The 14,768-nt window shown below is 38.1% G+C and overlaps 1 protein-coding gene across 2 annotated transcripts in view; it reads right to left on the minus strand.

Annotated features, from left to right (window-relative positions):
* Positions 1-948: 948 nt before the first annotated feature.
* Positions 949-14,768, minus strand: part of KIF15 (kinesin family member 15) — an 89,441-nt gene continuing 75,621 nt past the window's right edge. For both annotated transcript variants that reach the window (XM_030811982.1, XM_030811983.1), the window contains 8 exons: positions 13,706-13,807; positions 12,924-13,088; positions 10,952-11,061; positions 6,136-6,208; positions 5,639-5,676; positions 2,261-2,426; positions 1,873-2,004; positions 949-1,536 (listed from right to left, as the gene is read on the minus strand). In XM_030811982.1, the coding sequence (XP_030667842.1) occupies positions 1,474-1,536; positions 1,873-2,004; positions 2,261-2,426; positions 5,639-5,676; positions 6,136-6,208; positions 10,952-11,061; positions 12,924-13,088; positions 13,706-13,807 (849 nt within the window). In that variant the 3' untranslated portion in view covers positions 949-1,473. The remainder of the gene's footprint in view (positions 1,537-1,872; positions 2,005-2,260; positions 2,427-5,638; positions 5,677-6,135; positions 6,209-10,951; positions 11,062-12,923; positions 13,089-13,705; positions 13,808-14,768) is intronic.

The following is a 14,768-nucleotide window of genomic DNA, read 5'->3' on the forward strand; positions in this document are numbered from 1 at the left end:
TTGGCCAGGCTGGTCTTGAGCTCCTGGCCTCAAGTGACCCACCTGCCTTGGCCTCCCAAAGTGCTGGGATTACAGGTGTGAGCCACCACACCCAGCACTATAGTTCATTTTTTAGTAAACATAGAGTTGTGCAGCCATCATCACAAAGCAATTTTAAAACATTTCCACCACCTCAAAAAGTTCCCTTGTGCCCAGTCATTCCCACTCCCATCCTAGCTCCAAGCAGCCAATGATTTACTTTCTATCTCTATAATTTTGCCTTTTCGGGACCTGCCATAGAAATAAAAACATATAATATGTGGTCTTTTCGGTTTGGTTTTTCTTTTACTTAGCATTTTTTTTAGATTCATCATGTTGTAGCATGTTCCCTTTTTATTGCCAAGTAATATTCCATAATATGGAAAAATGTTCAATAGCATTAGTAATTAGGAAAATGCAAGTGATATAACTACACACCTAAGATGGCTCCAGTAAAAAACCTGACAATAACAAGTGTTGGTGAAAATGTGGAGAAATTGGAGTACACTGTTGGTAGGAATGTAAAATGGTATACCTAAATGGTAAATTTGGAAAACAGGCAATGTCTTAAAAAGTAAAGACATGCTTTTCTGATAACCCAGTAATTCTACTCCTAGGCATGTGCTCAAGAGATATGAAATATATGTCCACACCATGACTTATACATGAACATTTATAGCTCCATTATTTATAACAGTCCTAAACTGGAAACAATTCAAGTATCCATCAGCTGGTGAATGGACAGTGTAGCATACCCATAAAATGGAATATTTGTCTCAATAAAAAAGAAAGACGGCCCAATACATAGAAGTTCCTTGAGGGCAAGAATTTATTTGCTTTGTTCACTGATGATTAGTGCCTGGCATATTGTAGGTGTTCATTAAGTATGTGTTCAGTGAACAACAGAATGAACAATGTAAGTCACTTTAATTATTATCTTAAAAAATGGCTTTATTTACAGTCATGGAAAATGCTCAAGAAAATACCTAAAGTAAGAATACAAAAATAATCTATATTAACAAGTTTGCTTCTTGTACCTGCTACTAAGTCAGTCATTAAACTCACTGCAGGTGTTGGAACCACCATATATTGTTAGAACTTCCATAAGAATCAAAGGAGATTATGGCATAATCTAAGAAGAAAAGGATCTGGCTAACGTCCACTGTAAACCTTGGCTACAGGCTTTTATTTTTACAAAGACAAAAGGTTTTCCCTTAAAGTTGATTCAAAGCCTCGAAGTAGGCCACTTAATAGCAGACTGCTGACTGTCACAGGGTGTATATGGATGCAGAATGTTCACCAGAAACTTGAGGTTCAGCCACCACCACCTTATAAAACATTTAATAATTAAGGTCCATAAATTTAGCTCTCCTACGTGGCCAAGAGTAGGTCTTACTTGTAAAAGAGAAGAAACATGTTCAAACCAGGTTATGCCTAGGTAGTTGACCGGAATCCTCATGATTCACTTCTTTTCTTTTCTTTTAAAAATACATTTTCAGCACGCAACTTTTCTGTCTCCTAAGTAATTTTAAAAAAACAAAAAGGAAAAAAAATAAGGCTCTAATTCTTACAGGAAGTGTTTTTTTTTTTTTGCATTCATTAGGTGTATATTTCAAATTAAGACTGGAATTTTCAATTTGCAAACTAAACATTAAACAAGAATCTGCTGTCTATGACATGTAACTGATTGAATTAGGCTCAGAATAGCAACGACCAACATTTTTTTTTTTTAAATTCAGGAAGCTCCCTGAAGTAAGCAGTTAACTGATTCAATAATTAGGTTTTAATTTGGTTTTAATAAAATAATCATTTTTAAACCAGACAGAATTTATTCAGAATAATTTTTAGGTTTACCTCAGCAAGTCTGACATTTTCCTTCTTTAGTCGCACTACGTACTGAATCTTCTGATGCAAATTTTGGTGACCTACCAACTTTCCATTTTCCTCAGCAAGACACTCCACCTGCTTCCTTAACATTTCCATCTCCTGCAGGTAATCAATCCAAGGAGGGAAAAATGAGAAGTAGGTCTTAATTTTCTTTTAAAGTCACATTATTTCTTGCCTTCCAGGAGCACAGGAAGTCAGAGAGTCCAGAATCCCAGCTTTCATGGCCTCACAACTCTTCATACAATAAAGCAACTCTGAACTAAGGACACCCAATCACAGAAGTGAGTTTTACGCTAATTAGTTCTATTCATTTGAGTGTTCTAAGTATCATGAAAACACCAACACACTAGCACACCTGGGATGTTCTCTCCCTTTCTTCATACATTTCTTCCAGCTTTGATCTCAGTTGTTCTTTTTCCTGGAATGCTTTAGACTCCAAAGTTCTGGTTCGTTGGACTTCGTCGGTCATTCTAAGGCATTCCATCTCTTTGTTGTAAAGGGCACTTTGGACTTCTTCTAGGCTGTAACAATAGGTATCACTTTATAGTATTTGAAAGAAATATAATCATAAAACAGTGCTCAAGTTAGATATGTGTATTTCAAGGCCAGAATTTTGATTTGAAAGTATTACTAATCTTTAGCCCTCCTCTGCTGATGGGAAAAGAAGACAGTAAGTGCTACATATCAGATATGCTGTTTTTGGTTTTGTTTTACCCAAGACTTTCATTTTGGAAAACTCCTCAAAGCATTTTCTAAACAAAAAAAATACAGAATAAAATTGTTTAGATTCAGCCTACTTGGGGCAAATGTAATTTAAGTATTATTATAATCTGCATGGTTTATTCAGTATCCCCTATCTTGATCATTTCTGATTTCAAAAACTGGTCCTCAGACAGTGGGACACCAGTCATTTCTTCAAGGATGTGTTGTTTAGAATTTATATACTTCATGTACATTTCACTGACTTTATAAATTGGTCTGAATCCTGTTAGTTTCCCAAAACAAATGCCTACCCTCTTCTCTTTAGGGACAGGGTCTCACTCTGCTGCCCAGGCTAGAGTACGCTGGCACCATCATAGCTCACTGAGCCTCCAACTCTTGGGCTCAAGCAATCTTCCTGCTCCAGCCTTTGGAGTATCTAGGACTACTGGCATGCACCACTGTGCTTGGCTAATGTTTTAAAAATTATCCATAGAGATGGAGTCTTGCTATGTTGCCCAGACTGGTCTCAAACTCATGGCCTCAAGCAATCCTGTTCTCCTTGGTCTCCCAAAATCCTGAGACTACAGGTGTGGAACCACTGTGCCAGGCCTGCTTTTTATTTTATAATGCTCATGAAATGTAATGTTGACTGTTGATGTATTATTACACCATTCAAGGCCAGCTAATTTCTAGCTGTTGATTACTGAAATAATACACAAAATGTAATACACCACTCAAAGCCAGCTAATTTCTAGCTGTTGATTGCTAGGATGATATAATACACAAAATTTAATACACTAAGGGCCAGCTAATTTCTTGGCAAGTGGTTTTTGGACTACATTCTGTGGATCTCAGAAGGACAGTGTGGGGAGAAGGGCACTGATGCTCTCCCAATTCATTGTTGGCTTCGTATTGCTTCCCCATTACTTTTAAAAACATCTTCACAAATATATGGATAACATAACGTTTAAAATTGCTGTTGTAGGCTAGGATTGATAAAACAGTGCATGCCGTTTGCTGAAGTGTGCTTCACTTGCCCACAGTGAAGTTTGGCCTGCTGTATGTTCCAGAGACAGCATATCATGAAGACTCTTGGTTACTAGACTATGAAATAAATTATACACCAAGTTAAATAGCTTTTACTCTTTTTGCTAGAAGACCTCAAATAGATACTAGTTCTAAAATAGCTGTAATTCAACTAACTAGCTGGATTCTCAAAAATCCTGTAAATAATCTGGGTTTCTGACTTAGCTTTACCACTAATTAGCTAGGAGCCGGACTCTGAATGGCTCATACACAGGTGAAAAGGCTGTTTTCCTATGTATACTCTGATTCTATGAAGCAAATGAATCAATGATTGGGTAACAAACCTTTCATAAATTGGGTGGTCTTTGTCAGCTGATCATTAAAAAGAATTTTTGATGGTAAATCACCATGTAATTTTTGACATATTTACTTGCATAAAGTTCAAATAATTGGAAGACAGTACCCTATCAAAACTCCTTCCATTGCCATTTACTTAACTATGTGAACAACATTTCTCAGCATTTATATCTATAAAAGCAGAAAATAGGAAAAGAGTTGATGCTGAATCCTGTCTCATTTGAGAAGTACAACAGAAAAATAAGCTGACTGAAGAAAAAGCATTAGGTTAAAATACATTAAGAGATGCATTTCCACTAAAATTTTCCCTAAGTATAATACTTACTTATAAAAATTTCCAGTAAATTTAGGGCACACTGATTAATAATTGTAATGTGAACTCAATTGGTAATAAATATAACAAAGCCATATGATTAAAATAAATTTTTACAAATCACTTTCAATTTGTGTGTGTGTATGTATGTACATACATATATTTTATTGTTAAGTAGTATGATGGGGTTATCAATAAAAAAATTTTCCAGAAAATATATTAAATCAATATAAAATCCTGCAGGGTGTAGAAAGGAAATTCAATTACAAAGGAAAAAGGAAAAACATAAAATTTTAGACTTAGAAATTTGTTCATGTATTTTTTAAACAGAAAGTAGCAAATTAGTTAAATACTTTTAAAAGAATGGCAAGAGCTTTCTTTTCTTTTCTCTTTTTAAAAAAATTTATTAAAAAAAATATTTTAGAAATAGAGACAGAGTTTCACCATGTTGCCCAGGCTGATCTCAAACTCCTAAGCTCAAGCGATCCACCTGCCTCGGCCTCCCAAAGTGCTGGGATTACAGGCGTGAGCTACTGAGCCCAGCCAACAGCTTTATTTTCAAATGTCACTATATTGTATATCCCAGAATGTCTATTCTTTGTAACAATTTAAACTGACAATGAAAAATTTTAGATATAAAGTCAACTTCAAAAATATGCAAGAGGGTATATGATGTTTCAAAATCCTTTAAATCAGTATAATAAGCAAAACTGTTTCACAATCTCTATCCCTAATGAGGAGTATCTACCCAGAAAAAGCCCAATAGCTCTCTAATGTCGTTTTGTTTGTGTTAATGCCAACCAGCTTACTTAGTTTGAATTTTACAGAAAATATAGTACACCTTGCTCATCAAAGACTGAGGCCATTTATAAGGCTACGTGAATTAATATGAAAACTTTATGAATAAATTAAACTCATGGCTTTAGAAAACACAAAGAGACCCAAGGGCTAGACCAGAAGAAATCAGAATATTGATCTTTGGGTCTCAGAGGGCCTCAGGTTTTAAATCAGAGGAAACCAGAAGCAGAAGTGAAAAGGGACACCCAGTAGTTATATTGTTCTCATTGTCCATGAGGAAAAGCCCCATCAATTCCTCAAGGGAAGCTAAGCTTTTCCTGCTATTTATTTCTTTAAGATTTCTTTTGAAGTGGCTTCACATGAGAAATCCCTTTAGCAAATGGTATTTTAAAAAACAATTTGTAAACATTTATTAAATTCACTTATTACTGCAGAAGGAAAGAAGTTACCTACCTTGTGGTATTAAGTATATCATTCCTTTAGAGGAGAATAAGGAAAAGATGATCGAGATTTTGAATTACAAAATAGTACACTTACTCTGCTTTCATTTTCAGCATTTCTTCAACTATTTTACTCTATAAGAAGATATAAAAAAAGAAAAAGATCGCTTAGGTTCTTAAATAACATTGCTTAAAAAGGATAGAAAGGAACCAGCCCATTCTCCTTCATGTGAATAAAATCAAACCAATATCCTTTTCCACAGTGCCAGCTACACATATACAAAGGAAGTACCTACTTCCAAGACTTCATGCACTATGCCCTCTAAGGCTTCAAACAGGCCTTGGTACTTGCTTCTAAATGGAGAATTATATGTGTGCATGCTGAGCAGTAGGCTTGCCATCTAGGCATGAAGACAAATTCTTAATTCTCAGCTGTGTCTAAATACTGATGGTAAATATCATGCTAAACAGTGGAAATGCAGAAAAGACAGGAATTTCAATAGTAAAATGATTTCTAAAATATATTACCATAAATACTAACTATAAAAGCATTGCTCAGACAAGAAGAAACTATTATATAAAAAAAAATCTTACTTGTGCAAGTCTTTCTTTGATACTTTCTTCTTGTTCATTCTTCAGCTGTTGATTGTCTGGATGATTCTGATCACTGCATAGATTAACAGGGGTGGGAGGAGGCATAGGAAAACACTGCTAAGTATATTCAAGTATCAATTTCAAATTCAAATCTATTATATGCAGCAATGCCAAGGTGTGCAAAGAAAGGCTAATTCTATTGTGATTGGGTCAAGTCAATACAGTTGATAAATGTGATTGACACATGGGGATGAAATAAGGCACTTCCCCAGAACTCAGGATTCCTCCCAGTATAAAAGCAAGATGAGAAGAGGTGGGAAATATAATCAAGGATTGGTTGAAAGTAAAATACAGTAGAAACTTAGTTAGAAGTGGTAACATCTGAAGATCGAATGTGAACAAAAGGGGGCTGAAAGGGCCAAGAGCCTGGTATGAATGTGATCAGCTGGGAGGGGGCACATTTTGGGTAGGGAGGGTCGCTCTGGCCTCAGGCTGGTGGAGTCCTTGACTCCCCTTTTGCTCAGGTTTCATAGTCAGTTGGCATTTTCTGATAACTACTCTGCCTTTCCATGTATGTGGACACCAGGGCCAGATGTCCCAAGCACCAGATATGTCTTCATGGAAAAGGAATGTTCCAATATATAAAGTAAGAAAGTTACATTCTAGATAATACATCTATCTCTGTGAGCCTGACCAGGTGAGGATAATAAGTTGAGTTTCTGTGTGCAGCCCCTGGACCAGAGACATCCCTCCCTCCCTCCTTGGAGAACCTTCCTGAATGTTGTAGGCTTCTCTAGGAATATCTCTCTCACTGGTGAGTAAAAGACCATTTCTTGAAGGAAAACAGAAGCTACAGTGAGGTTTCTTTCCCTTAACAAATCTGGCAGCCTAGACAAAAATGATAATGAGTCCTCAATGAAGAAATACCCCAAATCATTATGGAAAGATATGTTTTCTGTCCATTAATCCAAGGATCGGCAAACGTCTTCTGTCAAGAACCAGACAGTAAATATTTCAGGCTTTGGGAGCCATGCGGTCTCTGCCACAGCTATTCAACTTGGCTATTGTAGTACAAAAGCAGTCACAACAATATTAAAATGACAGGGTGTGACTATGTCTCAATAAAATTTTATTTACAAAACAGGTTGTGAGCTGAGTTAGGCCCCTGAGCTATAGTTTGCCCTTTCTCTAATTTTTCACAAAGAAGATTCTGAGTAGCTCTTTTATATATAAGGGATGTGAGGCTATGAAATGAAAAACTTTTTTTTTTTTTGAGACAGAGTCCTACTCTGTCCCAGGCTGGAATGCAACGGTACGATCTCAGCTCACTACAACCTCCACCTCCCGGCTTCAAGCGATTCTCCTGCTTCAGCCTCCTGAGTAGCTGGGATTACAGGTGTGTGCCACCACCCCGACTCATTTTTTGCATTTTTAGTAGAGACAGGGTTTCACCGTGTTGGCCAGGCTGGTGTCAAACTCCTGACCTCAAATATCTGCCCGCCTCGGACTCTCAAAGTGCTGGGATTACAGGCGTGAGCCACCACACCCAGTGAAAAACATTTTTTAAAAGACATTTATTCAACATCATGATCAGACTATGACATTTGGCAATCAACAGGATGAGTGCAAAGAAAAAAAAAAAACACTAAAACTCTTTGTTAAGACTGCTTACACTTTCCACAGAACAGAAACTAAAATAACCTGTTATACAATTAGTCACAAATATAGTCCTTGAGTTTTTTACCCATACACCTGAGTATTGTCTAAAACATATCTTCTTTGTAGCAGCTAGGCCCTGCTACCAACTGCTTGGCTGAGTTCACAAATCTGTTGTAACCTGTAGTTTCCCTGTCACCTCTCTGGCTCTCCTCTCCTGCTAAGCTTTGTTTCCTGGCATTAATTAAAACCTTCTGCCACTGCCATAGCTACTGCTGCTACTGGAACTGCCTGTCAACCTAAAAAGAAACTCAGAAAGACAGGGTCTTTAGAACAAACGAGCTTATCTAGGAATAGCAGAGGGATTGCAATTGCAGGGTATGCAAGCTATGATGGGCCATTAGTGTATCCAGGGGACTTGGGGAAAGGGAAAGCTTTTAAAGACAAAGAGAAATCCATGAAATAAAGCTTGAAATAAAGCTCACAGGTCACAGAAGCTCAGTGCAGGAGCTGGCGTTTGTTCACTGTTGGAGATGGCTGTTGCTGAGTTAACTGTCCTGGTGCTGGCAGCTTGTCTGAAATACTGCAGGCCTGAAAAATTCCTGTGATAAGCTCTGTTGCAGGGTGAGTGCAGAAGTGGGGCATGTGGGACCTGCAGGAATTTCTTGCGATAAGGTATATTATAGGCATGTGCAGTGAGAACTTCTTTATGGCCTCCTGACTCCACTTTGTTAGGGTTCTGACATAAGTGCCTCCATTTTGGTACTGGCAACTTTCACATGCCTTAGCCACCTTGGTTTGATGGTTTGGCAACATAGTAGCCTCAGCCACCACAGGGGCCAGAGTTTCTTTCTTTTTTTTTTTTTCTTAGGGGCCAGAGTTTCTGTCTCCAAAGTTTCTTCTCTTCATGGGTTCAAAATTGATTGAAGATTGGTTGTTGTAATTGCCAAAATCGTTGTAGTTCCCACCATCTCCAAAACTGCTTCCATCATTTAAGTACTAAATCCATTATAGCCATCCCTGCTGCCCCCATATCCACCAATACAGCTGCCTCCAAAGCTACCATTACCAGTGAAATTTTTCCTTCATGACCAAAGTTGTTACTCCCACCAAAACCACCTCCATGACCACCACCAAAGTTTCCAGAACCACTCTGACCTCTCTGGCTGGCTGAAGTACTAACCATTTCTTTCTTCAACATGGTTTTCCATACTTCATGGTAGTGTTTATGTACTTTATGGTATTTCTGAGAGACAATCTTATCTGCAAAGTCATGGCTGTTCTCAAAGGTTAAAAAAGTAAAGCTCCTCTTTTTGCCATTGCCTCATCAGTCATGATTTCAACCACTCCTATTTTCTCATACCTTCACAATAATCTCTTAGGTGATGTTCTTCAGTGTCTTCTGTGATGCCACCAACAAAGATCTTTCTTACAGTTAACCAGGCACCTTTGAGGATCTTTTCTTGACATCCCTTTTTGGTTTCACAACTCTTTTATCTGCCTTGTGTGGCCTTGATTTATGGCTACATCCACCTCCTCCACAGTGCCATCTGTGACAAACCAAAGGCCCTGGAATGCTTGGTGTTCGGGTCTCTCATTGCTATATAATCCATGAGCTTTCCTCACTACTCAGAATGGCTCCCCAGACTCTTATTGGTTGTTTCAAAGCTCAATCGTCTGATGAAGAGCTTCTGTAGCTATTCGGGCTATTTGGGCTATTTAAGAGACTCTGACTTAGACATGTTGGTAGTGGGAAGAAAGACTTGAATGATGCGTCCTTAGTGGCATCCATGGGCAAAAGTAGTAAGCTCATGATGTATCTCTGAAATACGGTATTTTAAATTTTCATTTTACAAATGATCCAGAAATGTTCTATGTTCTATGCTCACAGTAGCTCTTGACAAAAGACAGTATACTAAATATAAGGCTTTTCTTTAATAGAATTGGACATATATGGAGCATATGAAAACTAGGTGAGCAGACTGTGGACTACCTGCATCAGAATCACCTATAAAGGGAGGCATGTGCTTTTTTAAAGTGCAGAATTCTGGGCTTTGCTCCAGCCCTAATGAATAAGATCTCTGATGCTCACTAAAATTTGAAGACAATCATTTAAGAAGAGATTTTCGCATAGCCGCCATTACCATCCTCGAATCTCTCCTGCCTCATTTAGGTTTTGAACAACTCGTATCAGGGATGTTTCTGGACAGGGCCAGGGAGCTGCAGGAGTGCACAAGCTTCTTTGTCAAAGATGTGGTAACAGCATGGACAGCAGTCAGTGGAATTCGGTAAGGGCTTCTATCTCGGAGATCCCACTTTGATTCAATTCGACTTCTTGCATAATTTTACAGGCCACTATCATCTCCAAACCCTCACTCAGAAAGTTACAATAGGCAGAATCATAATTCTACCTTGTGTACTTAATAACTACTTTTCATTGACTGACACCTGCTACCAAACACTGTAACTGGCACTTTATACATGTAATTTTTAATCTTTAAAACTCCTTGTGAGAAAATTAACATTTTCTTCATTTTATTGTTAAGGAAAGTGAAGTACTAAAAGGGTAAAAAAATATGTTGAAAATCGTATGACTTTTAAGTCAAAGACAAGATATAAGTCTGGATATGGCTGCCCCGACACTATGCAAATGTATCAGCAAATGCAACTACAAAACTGCCTTACCTGAAGCCAAAACACACTCAGAGAGATGTCTAAACCCAAGAGAATGCTCTTCTGTAAAATGCTAAAGATATCCTTCTTGTCCTGCCCAGGGGCTTTCCCTGGCCCATGAGTTACTAAGCAAAGCCAACTAGTAGGGAATTCTCCCTTTCTCTGCAAGGCTTCTTGAACCTTGTCGATATTAATTATACCTTAAAAAAATTTTTTTTAAATATAAGTAGTTCGGTTTCAGTATTTCACATGTTTTAAATTCATTTCAATCACTTTAAAACAATCGCAACAATGCCAAAAACACACTGCAGAGCAATGCAAAGGTGAACAGATCAGACCTGATTCAAAATCAACCAAAAGACCATCTCCTGGATTAGTGAGAAACTTTGTACACCTTGGGAAACCTGTGAAACCAATTCCAACCTCATTTAACTCCACACAGCCAGGCCAAGATCTAGCCCATAGAGTTCTCGTGGTTCTTTCTCACCTGTTTTCCTTTTGTCTTTTAATATCATCCAGCTGACCTTGCAGGAGCCAGTTTTTCTCTATTAACTGCTGACTTTCCAGGCGTAGGTTTTCCATTTCACACAACTGCTCCTAATAACATATCAAATCGTATCTTTTCAAAAAACACATTACAGTAGGCTTCATTTAGCTCCCCAAGGCCACCACTGAGACAGGTATTCCTCTTTTAAGTTCCTATGCAGAGACACTGCACTGGGTATTGCTGCATGAAAAGCAGACTGTGACAAGCTATTAGAGGCCTAGAATGGTGACTCATGATCACATCCACAGTGTCTTGAACACAGATTTTTAAAATCAATATCACAGAATTCATTAAAAATTAAAGTTCCTTTGTGAATAAAGACGACAAAAATCTCTACATTGAAAAATATTCTCAACTATTCGATTCTATTTATTACGTAGATTCTAATTAAAACAAACAAAAAATTGATGTCACAGCTCATCCCACAAAATACTCAATTGCATCCTAACTTGAAAATCATGAACATAGCTATCTGGAAGAAATAAATACTTGTCTGCAAGGAATATCCTTTTGGATTTACTTGCCTATTATCTGATTTCTTTTCACCTGACCCAGTTCCTTCTAAGTTTCAAGATCATGCCAGTCTGGATAACAGCCGAATTCCTGAGATAGCATACTGACAACTGCCCTAAATAAAAAGATCGGGAATAATCCTCTTCACGAATAACAAAACTCAAGATTAAGTGCTGTCTTTATATACATCCCTTGGTTAAAGCGAACAATTTGTGTTCCTAAACAAAAACTCCCTGCAGAGCAATGACCTCACAGGATAAATGCTATCTTCTGTGGAGCATCACATCCTCCCCCATGCACCTACACACCTACCCAGACACTCCTCCATGTGCCCCACCCCTGAGCCATGTGCACACCCCACTACTCAGACAACATACCACCAAGTAACTGGGTAAAAACACTATAAGGAAGCTTAAAAAAATGGAAAACAAAGTATTTTAAATTTATCAGAGACTAAAAAAAATCTCTCTAATATATAAAAATGCCTATGAATCAATAAGAAAAATTCCAACGATAGAAAAATGGGTAATGGATATTGTTCATAGAAACAGAAAAACAAGATGTTCAATTTTACTCTTAAGAAAAATATAAATTTAAAATTACATCATTTAGTGCTTTAGCTATTAAATGGACAAAGATCCGAAATTCAGATAGCACCATGAGGTGAGGTTTAAGGAAACATGCTCTCACCTTCATTACTGATGAGAGCATAGCTGGCGCAACCGGTATATGATACCATTGTGTAAAAACCAAACGGGGCAGGAGAGAATGCTTAGAGATGTGGTTATGTATGCATTAAAAAGCTCTAAAAGAAAGGGGCTACCCTGGGAGCCTCCAGGGACAGTAAAGTAGAAGGAATACTTTTCTCTGTCTACCTTTCAGTTCTGTGCTTTTTGAATTTTGTATACTCAGGATGCTGCTTAGTTTAAAAAATTAAGTTGGCCGGGTGCAGTGGCTCACACCTGTAATCCCAGCACTTTGGGAGGCCGAGGTGGGCGGATCATGAGGTCAGGAGATCGAGACCATCCTGGCTAACACAGTGAAACCCCGTCTCTACTAAAAAATACAAAAAATTAGCTGAGCGTGGTGGCGGGTGCCTGTGGTCCCGGCTACTCGGGAGGTTGAGGCAGGAGAACGCTGTGAACCTGGGAGGTGGAGCTTGCAGTGAGCCAAGATCGTGCCACTGCACTCCACCCTGGGCGACAGAGGGAGACTCCGTCTCAAACAAAACAAAACAAAAAATTAAATTTACTGGCTGGGCATGGTGGCATATACCTATAGTGCCAGATACTGGGTGGCTGAGGCAGATGGATCACTTGAGCCCAGCCTGGGCAACATAGTGAGACTTGGTCTCTTTAAAAAGAATTAAATTTACTGAGAAAAAAAAAAATCCAGTTACCTTCATTCTGAGGATTTCAGCATTTTTGACTTCTCTGTCTTCATTTAGCTTTGTTACAAGGTGTTCCAAAGAAGTCTTAGAGGCTCTTCCATCTTCTATCTCTTGTTCTTGTGTTTCCAGGAGTTTTGCCAAATGTGTTTGAAAGTGAGGTGGTGTTTTAGGGCTCTAAAATAAAATCACATCTCATCCAAATATCCAATTAAGTGATATTATAAAGATTTCTTTTAAATGTAAAAGTCAAGCACATAAAAAATATTCTAGCTGCGGCTGGGCATGGTGGCTCACACCTGTAATCCTAGCACTTTGGGAGGCCGAGGTGGATGGACTGCCTAAGCTCAGAAGTTCAAGACCAGCCTGGGCAACACAGTGAAACCCTGTCGCTACTAAAATATGGAAAAAAAAATTAGCCAGGTGTGGCAGTGTGCGCCTGTAGTCCCAGCTACTTGGGAGGCTGAGGCAGGAGAATTATTTGAACCTGGGAGACGGAGGCTGCAGTGAGCCGAGATCGTGCCACTGCACTCCAGCCTGGGTGACAGAGCAAGACTCTATCTGCCAAAAAAAAAAAAAAAAAAAAAAAAATTCCAGCTACTTAGCTTATTATTCTAATTCTTTTCCAAGGAAATAAAAGACTGGTACTTTCATCAAGTAAAAAGCAGACAGAGGGTATTAGTGAAAATCTTTTTCTTTAAAAAGACAAAGGTATGGTCTTCGTAATTTCCAAATTTTTATCATTTACAAAACTGTTTCTTCCTCCTGAAATAATCTCTTTTTCTGAAAAGTACCTGGGGATCCTCAGCAGCAGAATCCATCACATGTTCTAGTTGCCTCATTTTGAAGTTATATTCATTCTTCTTCTGTTCTACTTCCTCTTTCTTTTGGTTTAGCTGGGAAAATTGAACAAATACAAGGTTACAACTTAGAAAGTAATATGGGGTACATGGTCCAAATAGAAAAGACAAACTTCCCATCACCAATCATCAGGGAAATGCAAATGAAAACCACAATGAGATATCACTTCACACCTAATAGGGATGGCTATCATCAAAAAGATGAAAGATAAGTGTTGGTGAGGTTGTGGAGAAAAGGGAATCCTTGTATACTGTTGGGAATGTAAATTAGCACAGCCATTGTGAAAAATAGTATGGAAGTTCCTCAACAAACTAAAAATAGAACTACTGTACGATCCAGCAGTCTCACCTCTGGATACATATCCAAAGGAATTAAAATCAGTCTATTGAAGAGACAGCGGCACTGCCACGTTCTCTGAAGCATTATTCATAATAGCCAAGCTATGGAGTCAACTTAACTGTCTATTGACAGGACAATGGGTAAAAAAAATGTGCTATATACATACACAATGAAATACTACTTAGCCTTAAAAAGGAAGCAAATTCTGTCATTTGTGACAACATGGATGAACCTGGAGGACACTGTTCCAAGTAAAATAAGCCAGCACAGAAAGACAAATACCACACAATCTCACTTATATGTGGAATCAAAAAAAGTTGAACTCATAGAAATGGAGAGTACCAGAGTCTGGGGGAAGTGAGGGGTGGGAGGAGACATGAATCACCAATGGGAGGTGTTGGTCAAAGGGTATAGTTTCAGTTAGACAGGAGGAATACCTTTTGGAGATCTACCGCAGGGCATGGTGATTACAGTTATTAGGTTGATGCAAAAGTAATTGTGGTTTCTTCCCATGGCATATGGAAATATGCTGTATTTACATTATTTCTTCAGAACTTGATTAATAATTTGAAAAGCAGTAAGATATTAAAATAAACCTGATATTTTTAAAAGTAATTGTGAAATCTAACTTGGTTGCTACTATAACCCAATCATCAT

This window comes from Nomascus leucogenys, chromosome 4 (assembly GCF_006542625.1).
Source record: "Nomascus leucogenys isolate Asia chromosome 4, Asia_NLE_v1, whole genome shotgun sequence".
NCBI lineage: Eukaryota > Metazoa > Chordata > Mammalia > Primates > Hylobatidae > Nomascus > Nomascus leucogenys.